Source organism: Chlorocebus sabaeus, chromosome 22 (genome assembly GCF_047675955.1).
Source record: "Chlorocebus sabaeus isolate Y175 chromosome 22, mChlSab1.0.hap1, whole genome shotgun sequence".
In the NCBI taxonomy this organism is placed as follows: Eukaryota; Metazoa; Chordata; class Mammalia; order Primates; family Cercopithecidae; genus Chlorocebus; species Chlorocebus sabaeus.
Window position 1 is genome coordinate 40,729,613 of NC_132925.1, and position 17,657 is coordinate 40,747,269.

The 17,657-nt window shown below is 34.4% G+C and overlaps 1 protein-coding gene across 6 annotated transcripts in view; it reads left to right on the forward strand.

Annotated features, from left to right (window-relative positions):
- STXBP5L (syntaxin binding protein 5L) overlaps positions 1–17,657 on the forward strand; it is a 494,315-nt gene that overhangs the window by 179,567 nt on the left and 297,091 nt on the right. For 5 of the 6 annotated variants that reach the window (XM_038003392.2, XM_007985660.3, XM_007985662.3 and 2 more), the window contains 2 exons: positions 6,520–6,654; positions 13,231–13,294. In XM_038003392.2, coding sequence (XP_037859320.1) covers positions 6,520–6,654; positions 13,231–13,294 — 199 coding nt within the window. Of the gene's footprint in view, positions 1–6,519; positions 6,655–13,230; positions 13,295–17,657 lie in introns of those variants that run through there. The other variant, XM_038003397.2, reaches the window with a different exon arrangement.

Consider the following 17,657-nt stretch of genomic DNA (forward strand, 5'->3'; position numbering starts at 1 on the left):
TGCCAGTATTTTATTGAGGATTTTTGCATCGATGTTCATCAGGGATATTGGTCTAAAATTCTCTTTTTTTGTTGTGTCTCTGCCAGGCTTTGGTATCAGGATGATGTTGGCCTCATAAAATGAGTTAGGGAGGATTCCCTCTTTTTCTATTGATTGGAATAGTTTCAGAAGGAATGGTACCAGCTCCTCCTTGTACCTCTGGTAGAATTCAGCTGTGAATCCATCTGGTCCTGGACTTTTTTTGGTTGGTAGGCTATTAATTATTGCCTCAATTTCAGAGCCTGCTATTGGTCTATTCAGGGATTCAACTTCTTCCTGGTTTAGTCTTGGAAGAGTGTAAGTGTCCAGGAAATTATCCATTTCTTCTAGATTTTCCAGTTTATTTGCATAGAGGTGTTTATAGTATTCTCTGATGGTAGTTTGTATTTCTGTGGGGTCGGTGGTGATATCCCCTTTATCATTTTTAATTGCGTCGATTTGATTCTTCTCTCTTTTCTTCTTTTTTAGTCTTGCTAGTGGTCTGTCAATTTTGTTGATCTTTTCAAAAAACCAACTCCTGGATTCATTGATTTTTTGGAGGGTTTTTTGTGTCTCTATCTCCTTCAGTTCTGCTCTGATCTTAGTTATTTCTTGCCTTCTGCTAGCTTTTGAATGTGTTTGCTCTTGCTTCTCTAGTTCTTTTAATTGCGATGTTAGAGTGTCAATTTTAGATCTTTCCTGCTTTCTCTTGTGGGCATTTAGTGCTATAAATTTCCCTCTACACACTGCTTTAAATGTGTCCCAGAGATTCTGGTATGTTGTATCTTTGTTCTCATTGGTTTCAAAGAACATCTTTATTTCTGCCTTCATTTCGTTATGTACCCAGTAGTCATTCAGGAGCAGGTTGTTCAGTTTCCATGTAGTTGAGCGGTTTTGATTGAGTTTCTTAGTCCTGAGTTCTAGTTTGATTGCACTGTGGTCTGAGAGACAGTTTGTTATAATTTCTGTTCTTGTACATTTGCTGAGGAGTGCTTTACTTCCAATTACGTGGTCAATTTTGGAGTAAGTACGATGTGGTGCTGAGAAGAATGTATATTCTGTTGATTTGGGGTGGAGAGTTCTATAGATGTCTATTAGGTCTGCTTGCTGCAGAGATGAGTTCAATTCCTGGATATCCTTGTTAACTTTCTGTCTCGTTGATCTGTCTAATGTTGACAGTGCAGTGTTGAAGTCTCCCATTATTATTGTATGGGAGTCTAAGTCTCTTTGTAAGTCTCTAAGGACTTGCTTTATGAATCTGGGTGCTCCTGTATTGGGTGCATATATATTTAGGATAGTTAGCTCTTCCTGTTGAATTGATCCCTTTACCATTATATAATGGCCTTCTTTGTCTCTTTTGATCTTTGATGGTTTAAAGTCTGTTTTATCAGAGACTAGGATTGCAACCCCCACTTTTTTTTGTTCTCCATTTGCTTGGTAAATCTTCCTCCATCCCTTTATTTTGAGCCTATGTATGTCTCTGCGTGTGAGATGGGTCTCCTGAATACAGCAGACTGATGGGTCTTGACTCTTTATCCAATTTGCTAGTCTGTGTCTTTTAATTGGAGCATTTAGTCCATTTACATTTAAGGTTAAGATTGTTATGTGTGAACTTGATCCTGCCATTATGATATTAACTGGTTATTTTGCTTGTTAGTTGGTGCCGTTTCTTCCTAGCCTTGATGGTCTTTACATTTTGGCATGTTTTTGCAATGGCTGGTACCGGTTGTTCCTTTCCATGTTTAGTGCTTCCTTCAGGGTCTCTTGTAAGGCCATTCTGTGTCTTTTAATTGGGGCATTTAGCTCATTTACATTTAAATTTAATATTGTTATGTGTGAATTTGATCCTGTCATCATGATGCTAACTGGTTATTTTGCAGACTTGTTGATGTAGTTGCTTTATAGCGTCATTGATCTTTGTCCTTCAGTGTGGTTTTGTAGTGGCTGGTAACAGTTTTTTGTTTATTTGTCTGAATGCTTGTTTGTTTTCATATTTAGTACTTCCTTTAGGAGCTCTCACAAGGTGGGCCTGGTGGTGACAAATTCTCTCAGCATTTGCTTGTCTGAAAAGGATTTTATTTCTCCTTCACTTATGAAGCTTCGTTTGGCCATATGTGAAATTCTGGGTTGGGTATTCTTTCTTTAAGAAATATTGGCCCCTAATCTTTTTTGGCTTGTAGGGTTTCTGCTGAGAGGTCTGCTGTTAGTCTGACGGGCTTCCTTTTGTAGGTTACCTGGCCTTTCTCTCTGGCTGCCCTTAACATTTTTTCTTTCATTTTGACCTTACAGAATCTGATATTATGTACCTTGGGGTTGATCTTCTTATGGAGTATCTTACTGGGGTTCTCTGGATTTCCTGAATTTGAATGTGGGCCTCCTCTACTAGGTTAGGGAAGTTCTTGTGGATGATATCTTGAAGTATGTTTTCCAACTTGGCCCTGTTCTCCCTGTCTCTTTTAGGTACTTCAATCAGTCAGAAGTTTGGTCTTTTTACATGACCCCATAAGTCCTGGAGGTTTTGTTCATTCCTTTTCATTCTTTTTTTTTTTTTTCCTAATCTTGTCTGCCTGTCTTGTTTCATCACGATGGTCTTCAAGCTCTGAAATTCTTTCCTCCACTTGGTCTATTCGGCTATCAATAATTGTGGGTGCATTGTGAAGTTCTCATGTTGTGTTTTTCAGGTCCATCAGGTCATTTATGTTCCTCTCTAAACTGGTTATTCTGGTTAACAGCTCCTGTGATGTTTTATTATGGTTGTTAACTTCTTTGCATTGGGTTAGAACATGCTCCTGTAGCTCAGTGAAGTTCAATATTACCCACCTTCTGAAGCCTACTTCTGTCAATTCATTCATCTCAGCCTCTGCCCAGTTCTCTACCCTTGCCAGAGAGGTGTTGCAATAATTTGGAGGAGGAGAAGCACTCTGTTTTTTGAGGGTTCAGTGTTTTTTCATTGGTTTTTTTCTCATCTTTATGAGTTTATCTAGCCTTGAACCTTGAGGCTTTTGGGTGGGGTTTTTGTGGGGGACATTTTTGTTAATGTTGTTGCTGCTTTCTATTTGTTACTCTTTTAACAGTCAGGCCCCTCTTCTGGTTTGTTGGGGGTCCACTGCAGACCCTATTTGCCTGAGTCCCTCACAAACCTGAAGGTGTCACCAGGGGAGGTTGCAGAACAGCAAAGACGGCTGCCTGCTCCTTTCTCTGGGAGCTCCATCCCAGAGGGGCACCAACCTTATACCAGCAGGAATGGTCCTAAATAAGGTGTCTGGTGACTCTTATTGGGGGGGTCTCACCCAGTCAGGAGGCATGGGATCAATAATTCACTTAACAAAGCACTCCAGCTGGCCTTTGGCAGAGGGGGTGTACTGTGGTAGGGGGAATCCCACTCATCTGCACTTCCCAGGTTCTGCAGAGCCATCGGGGGAAAGACTAAGTCCACTGATCCATAGAGACCATGGCTGCCCCTCCTGCAAGTGGCTGCATCCCAGGGACACCAGAATTCTGTACATCCCTAGCTGGGATGTACAGACAGAAATTCCTGCAGAGAGGCCCCATCCAGTGAGGAGGGATGGGTCAGGGTCCAGCCTAAAGGGGTAGCATGGCCATGATCCACCACAGCCGCTGTGCTACACTTTGAGGAATTCCTCCTGAGTCCAAACCGCTCAGTTTTCCACCAGCAGGGAAAAAGTGGCAGACTGGAGCTGCAATTATGGCTGCCACCACTTCCCCCAGGACTCAGTCATCTTAAGCAGCAGGCAGCTGCAGTGATGGCAGCTGCCCCTCCCCTCAGGAACTTGGTAATCTTAGTCTCTAGCTGAGTGACCTCCGAGAATCTGCACAGCTCTGTGCTTGGGACCCAAGGCCCTGGTCGCATAGGCTCACAAAGGGGATCTCCTGATTTGCGGGTTGCACAGATTCATGGAAAAAGCATGGTTTTCTGGGTGGGAGAGCACACCCACCACTTTGCTTGGCTGGGAGCGGGAGCTCCCCTTGTTACTTGCAGTTCCCAGGTGGGCCTTTGTTCCACTCTGCTTTTCCTGGCTCTCTGTGGGTTGTGCCAACTGCCTATTCAGTCCCAATGAGAGAACTTAGATACCTCAGTTGCCGGTGCAGGATTCACGTGCAGTTTTCGTTCTTCTCTCGCTGTTTTTATTCTTCTGGGTGCGAGCCTCTGGCCGCAGCTATTTCCAGTCAATCATCTTGGTCCCTCCACCCAACAATACTTTTTTATAAAGAGTTATTCACTGAAGATTGAGTAAATGGATGAATGGATGGAAGGCTAAGGATATCTTCGATTATTTAGTGATAGTTAATATGGATATAGGAACAACATTATTTTTCCAAGGCTTACATGTAGTGGTGATAGAAATAAGTTACAAAGGACAGTGTAATTATTAAATACAATAAACTAAGTCGTATAAAGGTGTTGGCTAATCATATAATAGAGTTAGCAATTACACAGCACAAGTGTTATTATATCTTTTCCTTCATCTGTGGCAATCATTCTAAGTAATCCTATTACTCTGTTTAGGGGGGTTCAGTTAAAACCTGAGAATGTTTATCTAGTTGTTGTGACCACTACCCATCAGTTGGACATTGAATATAAGGTGAAACCTGCCTGATATAAAGCCTCTAGTTTATATTTAATAAGGATGAGGAAAAAAGTAGTTACTAGTTCAAAGAATAGTTTTAGTTCTGTCTCATTACTGAAACCTGCAGTTCTTACACTTTTCTTCTTAATCCTGGAAGTGACTATGTAATATTGAGGTTTGCTTTTTTTCTACTTGAACCCGTATATTTGTGTCTTCTTTAACGGGATTAGAGTTTTTTCCACTGTCCCTGTAATTCAGAAAGGATGATCTTAATTCTCTTTAAAGTGAGTTTCCTCTTTCTACCTAAGATTGAACTGAAAATTGATTCTTCATTGCCTTGAAACATGACCATCAAGTTACTTCCTGTGCAACATTATTAAATATCCCTTGGCAACAGCAACTCTAGATTTTAGGTTTTAATCAAAATTTTCCAACATCATATAGGCTACACATTAATTATACTGTCAATTAATTATATTGTCGATAGTAATTGCTTGTGTAATAGCAGGGCTTTTAATTTTTTGAATGTAGTGTGCAGGGTACTTTGAATAATAGATGAAGTTTGGTTCAAAGAAACAGGCTGTTGAAAACTTCACCGAACCAGACCAAGAATATAAATTGGACACACTGGATGTTCACTTTTATTCTTTTTTGTGTGTGTGTGTGTGTGTGTGTGTGTGACATGGAGTCTCACTCTGTCGCCAGACTGGAGTGCAGTGGCAAATCTCAACTCACTGCAACCTCTGTCACCTGGGTTCAACTGATTCTCCTGCCTCAGCCTCCTGGGTAGCTGGGTCTATAGGTGCACACCACCACGCCTGGCTAATTTTTTGTATTTTTAGTAGAGACGGGCTTTCACCGTGTTGGACAGGATGGTCTCGATCTCTTGACCTTATGATCCACCTGCCTTGGCCTCCCAAAGTGCTTGGATTACAGGCATGAGCCACCGCACCTGGCCTTTTTATTCTTATATAAAGAAGTACAAGACAATATCATATTGGAAGTATATCATTCACATTTTTTTAAAAAAAAATTGGTCTGTCTGACAAGAGATAACTATGAACTTATCCTCCTTCTTTTTTGTAGAGTAACTAAAAAGCATGATTAGGCCAAACTAGAAGGAGTGATAATGTTGTGAATAGAGGACTCTGGTAAATTCCCATATTTCCTGTGTAGGAGTCATGGTTGCTCTGGCTATGTAACAGGTCCTAGAGCTAGTCAGAAAGCCCACTGTGAAGATGAGAACAGAACAATAAAACCAAGGGAAGAGTACAGTGAATCTCTGACTTTATGAGTTTTCTTTTTACTGCTTAGATGTCAAACATCTGAATAAAACCTGAATAATTTATCATCTCATGTAGACATAGCTACCACTTCTCTGTGAACTCTGAAATTTATGTATTTGAAGCAAATATGATCTTTATAATTTGAAGCAAATATTAAATTTATGAAATACAATAATACGAAATTCATGTATTTGAAGCAAATATGATCTTAAAAATAGAAAACCATGTAGTTTAGTGGAAAGATGTTAATTTTGTAACCAAACAGGAAAGGATATCAATCCCGGTTTTGCCGCTTATTAGCTGTAAGTCTTAGGCAAGTGAACAAAAAAATTCAGCCACAGTTTCATTTTTGTATAACAGAAATACATATCTGTCTTGCTGTTTTCAGAATTAGAAGCAATGTATATTAATGCCCATCTAGGCACTTATTAATAGTGCTTATTATCATTATTGTTTTTAATGCTATAATATTGTTATTTATCCTATACTCTCAATGAATAACTACATTGAGTATATAGTACATTTTATTATTTATATTGCTATCACTACATGATACATGTAAGGCAAATATAATGCTGACCAAATGTAAAATTTAGATATTTTAATTACGATTTTCTTTCTTTCAGAATTACTTACTGTCATCTACCTTTCCAGAGTAAATGGCTTTATGTTGGAACAGAAAGAGGAAATACACATATTGTAAATATTGAATCTTTCATTCTTTCTGGATACGTTATCATGTGGAACAAGGCAATTGAACTGTAAGTTTGAACTTGGATATCACTTTATTGACTTAAGTACTTCATATAGTTATGTAACATATAGGTCAAATTACAGTTAATTGATATACATCTATTACTAATTTATAATGAATTTGAGTGAAAAGTTCAGTAAAATAACTTAAAGCCATGAAAGCTTTTAAAAATACATATTACAATATTTTAGGCTTTCCAAATACCATAAATAATTAAGGTTTATGTCTAAAAATTTGATGACAAAATAGTAAGGCTTACTCTGCAAGTTATACATGGAAATCTCACTTCATTATAATCAAGCTTAATATAGCCACTTTCAGTGAGAATGAATTGTGTTATGTAAAAATAATCATGATCACTGCATATGATTTTAATGCTTGTAGCTTATTCTTTACTTGCCTCATTAAAATATTGTTCTGGGCTCAAATATCTTTCAGGTTATGTTATATATAGTTTTTTTGGGTATATGATTGATAGCAATTACCACTTTGGCTTTGGCACTGATATTTAAGTTTCTGTACATGTAAAATGTGAAATTCTCCAAGTATCGAACTGTGGAATTTCAAGCCATCTGTATTAGACCACTTTGCATTGCTATAGAGGAATCCCTGAGACAGGATAATTTATATAGAAAAGAGGTTCAATTGGCTTATGGTTCTACAGGCTTTACAGGAAGCATGGTGCTGGCATCTGCTTAGCTTTCAGCACGGCCTCAGGAAGCTTACAATCATGGTAGAAGTTAGGAGCAGGCATGTCACATAGTGAAAGCAGGAGCAACAAGAGGAGATGGGGGGAGGTGCTACACACTTTTAAATAACAAGATCTCACAAGAATTCATTCACTACTGCAAGAACTCACTTACTATGGCAAGAACTCACTATTACTAGAAGAGCCCTAAGGGAATGGTGGTAAACCATTCAAGAGAAATCCACTTCCCATGATCAAAGTACCTCCCACTAGGCCCCACCTTCAGCATTAGGGATTACAATTCAACATGAGCTTTGGGCAGGGGCAAATATCCAAACTATATCACCATCTATTTGTAGTATATACATAAGCAATTCTTCTACTAAAATTATTAATCAGAAAAACAACTTTTATTTAATACATGTTTATGCTCTGTACATATTAGGTCCTTGATAAGATGTTTGACTTGAAGCTGGCTCATTTTCTGCCTCATATATAGTCTTTAAGTTACAAACTTATTCTGCAAAATTCTGATTAAAACACCCTATTTTTGTGAAACTTGATTCCGGAAATAAATCTTTTACCTAGTCTTAATGTTTCAATATGCATGTATATTGCTTCATAAGGAAGGTTGTTACTAGTTATACTCTTGTCATGATACTCCTTTTGTATTATGTCTGAATGGGTCTTTTATTAATGATAATTCTTTCTCCCTCATTAGATTAGGAACTGCTCCAGAGCAGGATTTTTTTTTATTGTTCTTTTCTTGTTCTTCATACTTGGCTTATTTCTATGCTTTCCAAAGTAGATACTAAATGATTGATGACATTATTGAAGCATCAGTCTGATAAATTGTTACATACACACTACTATTGACTTACAACTTTCACTTAGGTTTTCAAGATAATTGGTTTGAGCTATTTTGCTCGTTTTATTGTTCTGTGTGAATATTTCTAAAAACGTTAATCCTATAAACAATTATGTTTCCCCCCAAAGTTACTTTATTAGGTATTTGGGAGGGTCCTTTTCGCCTGTAATCCTAGTCCTATAAAAGGAATAAAAGGGCTGAATTTAATAGCTTTTACATAATATTGTTTCAGGATATTGATAAAAACACATAGGCTTAGATGAACAAGAGAAGATTCAGTTACAGAACTTTTAAACAAATTCAATATTAGTGAAAATATATAGATGCATCATTTATGTTCAGGTTGAATGCTGCTAAAGTAATTGAGAATAATTTATTGTCTTAAGCAAATCAAACATTTCACCACTCTTGCAATGCTGTTCTTATATTCATTTACATAACAAATCCTTTTCATGGTTCAGATTACTACCTGAACTAGTGACTTATACTTTATTTTTATGTATTTATATAGTGTATACAATTTCAAGACTAATTGAAGAGTTTTAAAAATGTATATTATAAGGGAGGCTAAAATCAGGAGAAATTAAAGAGCTGAAATAAGGCATTTTTATTTTTTATAATATTATACACATGATTCAGCATTAGAATAGCATCTACTATTTTATATATAAACATGTGTTTTATAGAGTTGTACATGGCTCTGAAAATGTTCTAGAAATATCTCTGAGCAATTATTAGTAAACCACATGCCATCACTTCCTGAATGTCTCTTGATTTATTTAGACCAGATTTCCAAAAATATGTTCCATAGAATTCTAATTCCACTGTGACAGATAACATTTTAAATGCCAATTTCCAATCTCCCAGAACTGTCTTTTCATTGCTGTCTACCTCTAGTGATACATTAGAAAATGTATGTAATTTCCTGTTAATATGTGTGAAGTATATGGGACAGTAATAAAATATGCATTTAATTAAGAAGACTCATTTAATACATATAATTTTAGTCCATGAATTTTAGTGATATATTTTCTAAGTAGGACACATGCAAGAATTATCTTTAAAAAATGAGATTGTTTCTATTTTAAGTCCTTATTGAAATATTTTTCATTTAATGTTTATTTTTCAGCTTGTTTCAATTTTAATGAATTATTCTAATTGTAATTAGAGGCAATTCCCAAGAGTATGAATAGTTGCGTTTCCAAAATGTATATATTGGTTATTTGGAACCTGGGACAAATTTTTCATTTAAACAGTGATATTTGAAGAATACCTTATAAAATAACAGTATAGAACTAAACTACCATTAAAAAATATTTATATGGGAAAATATATTCCAGGTGATAGCATAGAAACAGCTATTTCTGTAGGGCAACCCTAACATTTTTTTTAAAACATAAGCTTTTTTCCACATATGATTAAGATTTGAGCATGAAATTTATAATCAAATCATGAAAGTAAAAGACTCATGTTTAACATCATTCAAGCATCATTCAAGCATGTTTATTGAGCTCTATTATATGATAGATACTAGAAACAACTATGAACAGAGAAGACATAATTTCTATCCTGCTGGGACTTCCAGTTTAATGAAGGCAAGTTAAATAAAAAGGCAATTACAATATATTGGTAATATAATATGGCAATTTCATAAGAAGGCCATCTATTATAATATAGACATGGGCTCTCAAAGTGGTATCTGTGAAGAATGCTACATCTACAGTGAGACCCAAAGGGTGAGTTTCAGTTAGATGAGTAAAATACCAGGGACAAGGACATTCCAGGCAGAGGGAACAGAATATTTAAAGGATGGAATATAAGATAATTTTCTGTTCTATGCCCAGAAATTTTAAGTACTACAGTTTTTAGTTTGTTGGAATGGCTGGGGGATAGGATGGAGATAAAGCTGGAAGGTAATCAGGTTTTATAACATGAAAGGTCTTGTAAGCCAATTTGAGAAGTTCAGACTTTAAGACTAATAGGGAGCTAGATTTTGAGGGTTGTAAGCAGATCTCAATCAAATCTATATTTTAGGAGTACTACCCTTAATGCAGGTATGGAGAAATAATTGGAGAGAAAGGAAGACTGTGTTCTTGGTAAAAATTATGTTGGTGGTTGTAGGAGTGGAGATAAACGAACACATTAATGAAATATTTAAAAGAGGTAATAATAATAGGGAAAAGTTAAGGATGACTTCCCAGTGTTTGCCTTGAGCAACGGTGTATAATGGTGCCATTTAGTGAAAGTGCAAGAGATTGAGTAGGTTGAGAGTAAAATAATAAGTTCAATTTTAGGTCCATTGAATTGTATGTGTTTATAAGACTTTTAAGTGGAGTTGGTGTAGAAGAATGGTAAGAGGCAGGATATATGGATCTGAAGGTAATGAGCGATAGAATTTACGGGGTTGTTAAAACCAGATGAAAAGATGAAATTGTGCATGAAGGGTATGTAGAGAAAAGTTAGCAAACTAATAGCCATTGAACTAATTATGACTCATAGATATGTTTTGTTTTGGCCATCAGAGTATTTAAATATGCTCTGAATTATTATTTTCTAATATTTAAAAATTGGTAGAATGAAGATAAAAATTTGGGCTTTTGGTGAAACAATCCTAGTCTAGCATTCCTGTATGGCAATAATCAACTGCAAATGAATAGTAACTTTCCTTATGTAGGTGGGTAATGTGCTATCCAGGTTGGTACAGTGCTTATTCAGCCTATTTAACTCATTTGCAATACCTGCCTTATTCCTGTAGGATTTTGAATTTGTAGCCATATATTATATGGGAATGTATGGCAGTCTAGGACAGGATACCATAGAATATCAACATTTAAGATTTGGGAAGATAATGAAAAGTCCATAATGGAAACTAATATCAAGAAGGCTACTTTAGTGAATGGGAGAAAGATAACTAAATAGGGATACCTAAAAGAATTACTGCACATTTTTTTAGGTGGCTAGTACATGACAATAATTCATTGATAATTCTATCTAAAGTAATTTTTTTGTAATTTTCAGAATCCAGAGTCCACAGATGCTTTTTTATTTTTAGGTCAATTTCTCATGACCATAAGTTTTGCCAGGAGTGCTTTGTGGATTTTGGAAGTTTAATGTTAGGGAACAAGCCGGAAGAAATATCCCAAAATATTAATAGGCATTACCTCTACGCAGTGAAATAATGTGAACACTTTTTCCTCTTCATTTTTGATGTGTGCTACGTTTGTTTAAGATAATAAATAACGTTTCTTCTAGAGTCTGAAAAAGTAACTACAAATGACAGAAGTTTAATGTTAGATTATTTTCAGAACTAGAATATTTTATAGTTTCAGGATCTAAACACAAGAGTCTTGCATGTGATCCAAGTAGTGTTTCCCAAAACAAATTTCTGTGATTTCATTAATATGATCAATGAAAAAGAATTCAGTGGACTAATAATTTTGTAAAGTACCAAAGATTTACAATGTTCATTTGCATACTACAGACTCTAAGAAATTCTGTAGGGGAAAAAATATTTAATTTTGTTTAATTCAGGGTTTCCCAAACTTTTAAAATATGGAACGCTACCTTATCATAGAGTACACTTTGGTAAGTGTTAGTGCAGTCAAACCAAGAGACAGAGAGGTTATCGTTTGTTGGCAATTATGAGTTCCTGGAGGATAATTTAAAGACATTAACCCTTATCAGAGGAATTTATACCTTTATAGAACATTGCATTTATATATAAATGATATGTTACATATGAATGTGGAAAGAATTAAAGAAAGCTCTGTAAACTTTTTATGAAGCCCTGTTTAATTTCTTTTCTTCCTGCATATATTCTAAAATGCAAGTAGTAACTCTGATTTCCAATTATCACATCAATCATAATACATACTATTTACTGAATGCATACTATGTTTTGCCATAGTATTAGATGTTATATATATCTTCTAATCTGCACAATTATTCAGTAAGGTCAGTGCCAATATTTCCACTTTTAGATGAAAATATTTAGGATGAATCCACTGACAAAATTCATCAATATCCAATGAATCTGTGTTTATTCCCCTTCGTCACTCTGAGGAGTCAGTATCAGGAGGTCCTAGAATTAATTTGTCACTTTTCTCTGATTCCAAGTAGTTTCTAAGATTTAAATCTTCATTGTTTTGTATAGAATTTTGATCATTTTCATGTGTGCTTAAGAAAGAAACTGACACTATGTTAATACAATCATAATAGTAATTTGGCACAGTTAGATCATGGAGAAAGGCTGTGGAAAGTGGAGCAATAATAAAACCCTTGTTATATCAGGTCATATCATATTTAATCATGACTTAATCATTTTCAAAGTGATGTAAGTTAAACTAGGAATTATAAAAGAAACATGCCAGATATGAGAGTAGAATAAATTTAAAGTCAGATTGATAGAGAGCCCAAGTCTCTTAACAATATTCTGTTAGACTCATAATTATCTGTAATTTATTATACTAAATAACCTGATAAGTGTGGTATAACCAATGAACTAGGTTTCACTCCAATTTGTCATTTTTCTGTAAGAGGGTTATCACTAGAGTAGATTTATTTTTAAATCAAAGCTGCCATTGTACTTCAGGGGAAAATAATCAGAGGAGATTTCATGTAAAAGGAAATCTTAAATCACGTATGTACTTTGCAATTTAATTGAGACAGGTTTGCACTTATCTTTGTAACTGTATATTCTTTTATCTATGTAAAGAAAAATTCAATTAAAAAAATTCAGAGGCGCTTATCTGACAACAAACATTTCAAATAATAAAGAACCCCATTGTTATATGGCTCTTTGTGTTTTAACCGGATTTTTTAAAAAAACATAAATAAGTAGTTTGCAGTTAGTAAATAGAAATGCAGTTCGTATTGGTAAAGTAAATAAAAAACTTAAGTGAATCTGAGCTTAACCCTAGAATGCTGGGATTTTATTCCAGTGTAATCTTAATTTCTTTGTTTCAGTCTCTAGCGGTAAGGTATTTTAATGTTTGGTTTTTAATTACTGTTTTGAATTGATTTGACAGATCTACCAAGACTCATCCAGGTCCAGTTGTACATTTAAGTGATAGCCCAAGAGATGAAGGGAAAGTGAGTATTATGATATCTTTATTATTACTTTTATTTTCCTCATTCTTGAAAAAAGGTGTTTCTTACTATTATTTTATATGTAATATCTAGACCAGTTGATAGCATTTTATATTATTTAAAATGAAAATGTGTTGACTCAACGAATGAGTAAATGAATGAATGAATGAATGATTCATGCTACTGATGGTCCGAAATTAAGTCTTTAGCTTTACTGAGAGATAAAATCGGTATTTAATTCTGGCATTTTGAGGACGATAACATGTAGAACAACTTTAATTTTCAAATACCCTATGCTTGAATTTAATAATGTGAATAAAATTTGCCTTTGTTACTCAGTTTGGTAATGAAAAATAACCAATATTAAATAACATAAATTAGCCAATCTTGATTTCATTAACATGTACTAATATATAAAATGTTACCAGATTACAGAAGTAATTCTTATTCATTTTGATTATTTCAAAATTTGCGTTTGATGGTGATGAAACAGTAGAAAACATGAAAATTAGATATCTTAATATTAATTAATTACTATTAATAAATTATTTAGTACATAGGTTTGGTTCTTTATTTTTAAAGGCTAGAAGCTGAATTAGCCTATCAAAAATCAAACCTGAAAGGCAAGTCCACCCACCCATGGAATAACACTGGATCCCTTCAAATTGATCCACAAGTACAATGTAATTCCAATCAGGTGCCATCAGAGTTTATTTTTTAAGAATTCAAAAGGTGATTTTAAAATTTATTAAGAAAAGAAAATGTATACAAATAGCCAAGACATTTTTGAAAAAAAAATTACAGTGTTATATTGGTACAGGGGTACACAAGAAGACCAATGTATCTAAATAGATACATCCCCAAATGGTTCAGATATTTGGGAAAATGTTATATATTTTAAAGGAGATATCTGAGGACATAATTAGCTATTGAATAAATGGTGTTGGACAATTGGTTCTTCACTTTGAAAAGAATAGTAAGACCTCTGCCTCATATATACATAAAGAACCAATGTTTAATAAACATTAAAATCACAACTCAGAAAGTATTCAAAGACGCTTGTAGGATAGGGTTGTTAGTTACTGTGGAGTAGGGGCACTCGGGCAAAATCTAAAAACTTTAGGGCATATACTATAACAAGACTATCATAATAAGAGGCAACAAAGTGGGAGGTAATATTTCCTACATGTCACAAATAATGAACATGTAAAATATATAAAGAACTTGTATGAAACCCTCATCTTGTAGTAAGAAATCAGTATATAATATCTAATGACTAAATCAGAAAATAGCAATATAAACATATTCAGACATGAAAATAAGTCTACCAAAAAAGATGATTTTAAGAGTTGATGTCGTTGCCTCTTATTTCTAGAGAGAAGGATTTGGCAGAGAGGAGGAAAAAGCCTCACTAGTAATTAGGGAAATACAATATACAATTTGTCAACATCAGACTGACAAAATGTTAAACACTAAAAATATTAATTTAAAAATATCAGAGAATGGAAAAAGCACTGGGAAATAGCCATCTAAATATATGTATATATACCAGGATGACCAATTAAACATTATCAACATTTAAAACATATATTCATTTTTAGAATTTATTATGACCTAGAAAATATCATTCTGATATCTATACAGTTTATGTGACTAATGTTGCAAACTATTAAAATAGTCTAAATGTCTCTTAATAGAATATTAAATAAATGAATGCTGATATATTCATACTGTGGAATGCCGTGTTGATATGGAAAGTTCTTTAAGACACGTTTTTTAAAAGAAAAGTTGCAGACCAGTAAGGTATAAAACCACCTGAACATTGTCTTTATATTTGTACTTATATATTCAAATGCCTAAGAAAAAAAAAGCCTGAAAGAATATAGACAAATCTGGGAGGAGACTAGAGATTGGAATTGGGGAAAATGGTCAAAGATATTCTTATTTTCTTTGTGTTGTTCAAATTTTTATGAAAGAATATAATGTGGCAATTGTTTAATTACAAATTAAAAGGACTGCAAAATAAATGAATATTGGCATCAGAAAACTATAGGTTTGAGTTGTAGCTCTAGTATTTATTAGCATATAATCTTGAATAAATCACTTTACTTCTTGTATATCAGTTTTTCCATCAATAGTCTTTTGTCACAGAGGTCTTTTTTATTTTAATATATTCAGTTTTATCATTCTTTTCATGTGATTCTTGCTTTTCGTTTCTTATTCAGTAAATATTTCCCTTCCAGAGAGAAAATACAATTTTATTTTTTCTATTGGTTTTAAGATCTTGCATTTCACAGTTAGATTTTCATCTTCATGTAATTTATTTTATGATGGTTTGATACAGTAGAGTTTTATTTGCACATGTAAATAATTCATTTATTGTATAGTCAATCTATTTTCCATTGATTTATATATCTCACTCATATATCAAGTTCCCATATTTGGGTGGGTATTCTGGGCTTTCCCTTTTGCTGAATTGTTTATCTACTATTGTACTAACGACATACTTTATTAACTATAATAACTTACAAAATGTCTTGATATCTGGTAAGCTGGTCTCTTTTCTTTTTCTAAATTATCTTGGCTATTTCTGACTCATTATTCTAGTATATGAATTTTGGAATCAGCTTATCAAGCTCAATGTGAGTCTCAACTGGGATTTTGTTTGAAATTGGAATGTATAACTTAGAGAAAATTTACATGTTTAAGATATGGGTGTTCCGTTTATAAATATGATGTGTTTACTTTGGCTTTCATTTGTTTTGCTATATAACTACAAGTTTTTTTTTGTAGAAGTCTTTTATATCTTCTGCTAGCTTAATTAGATAATAAGTACCTTATAGAGTTTACTGCTCTTGTGACTTGTGACTTAATCTTCTTAAAATGTTTCATAATTCATTATCTTTAGATTATGAAATATTATTGATTTTTTAATATTTTGTATTCAGCTGCATCATCGAACGTTTTGTTTTTAATAGCTGTCCTTAGATTCTCTGGAATATTCTATGTATAAAAACAGCAAATATAGACAAATTTTCTTCCTTTCTAATATTTATTGGTATACATATCTTTTTTGTTTTGTTGACTAGGACCCCAGTGCAGTGTTGAGTAAAAATGGTTTTAGTGGGAACTTTCTTTTGTTTCCAGCTTCAAAAGAAATGCCTCCACGATTTCAGCATTAAGTAAAATGGTTGTTGCAGATCTTTGATTGCTTTTATGAAGTTAAAAAATTCCACCTATTTCCAATATTCTAAGAGTTTAAAATTATGAATGGTGTCAAATTTTATTGAATGCTTTCTACACGTATCAAGATGATTATTTCTTAATTTGTTAATTTGTTGAATTATGTTAATAGATTTTCTGACTTTAAACGTATTTGTATTTCTGGGATAAATTCAACTTGGAAGGGGAAAACTTCCCTTGGAAGCTAATTGGTGAAGTTCAAGAAGGAACAAACTGCTAAAGTTAAGGTTCCTACAAAATCAAGTTAATATGGTTGGGCGCTGTGGCTCACACCTGTAATCCCAGCACTTTGGGAGGCCGAGGTGGGTGGATCATCTGAGGTCAGGAGTTCAAGACAAGCCTGACCAACATGGTGAAACCCTGTCTCTACCAAAAACACACAAAAAATTAGCCGGGCATGGTGACATGCGCCTATAGTCCCAGGTACTCGGGAAGCTGAGGCAGGAGTTTGCTTGAACCCAGGAGGCAGAGGTTGTAGTGAGCCACATTCCACTGCATTCCAGCCAGAGCAACAGAGCAAGACTCCATCTAAAAACAAACAAACAAAAAATCAAGATAATATCATAGAATCAGAAAATAGGCCATCTTTCCCCCAATATATCATTTATAAAGAAACTGTGCATTGGTCTATCAAATACAAAAGGGTACTCTTGAGCTGAGAGATGCCTGTACTGATTTGATACAGTATTGAGTGAATCTGCTTGAATTCTCTCAGCTTCTCTTGTCTCCCAAATAAGGGCTGCTTGCTTCACTTCAGGTTTGGCAGAATTAATTGACTTCATGCAGTATCGCTTCCTGAAGTTGACGAGCTATTCCCAGGTCTCTGGCTACTTTCATTAATTCTGGATTCAGAAGACGTGCTACAACATAAGGCATTCAATCTGGCTTCCCTAACACATGCCAAAGGGGTCAAATGACACAATTCTGAAGAGAGGGGGTGTTAACCTCCATGGAGAGAATCTTGACCAATGTTAGACAAGAGACAAGTAATAAATTCTTCCTCTCTTCCTCCTTATTATTTGGCTAATTTGAGTCATAGTTTTCTCACATAAACTTTTGGAGATTTCTTGCAAGATCATGCTAGCACACCTGTTAAATGACCGGTGATGTCTCTTCCACTTCT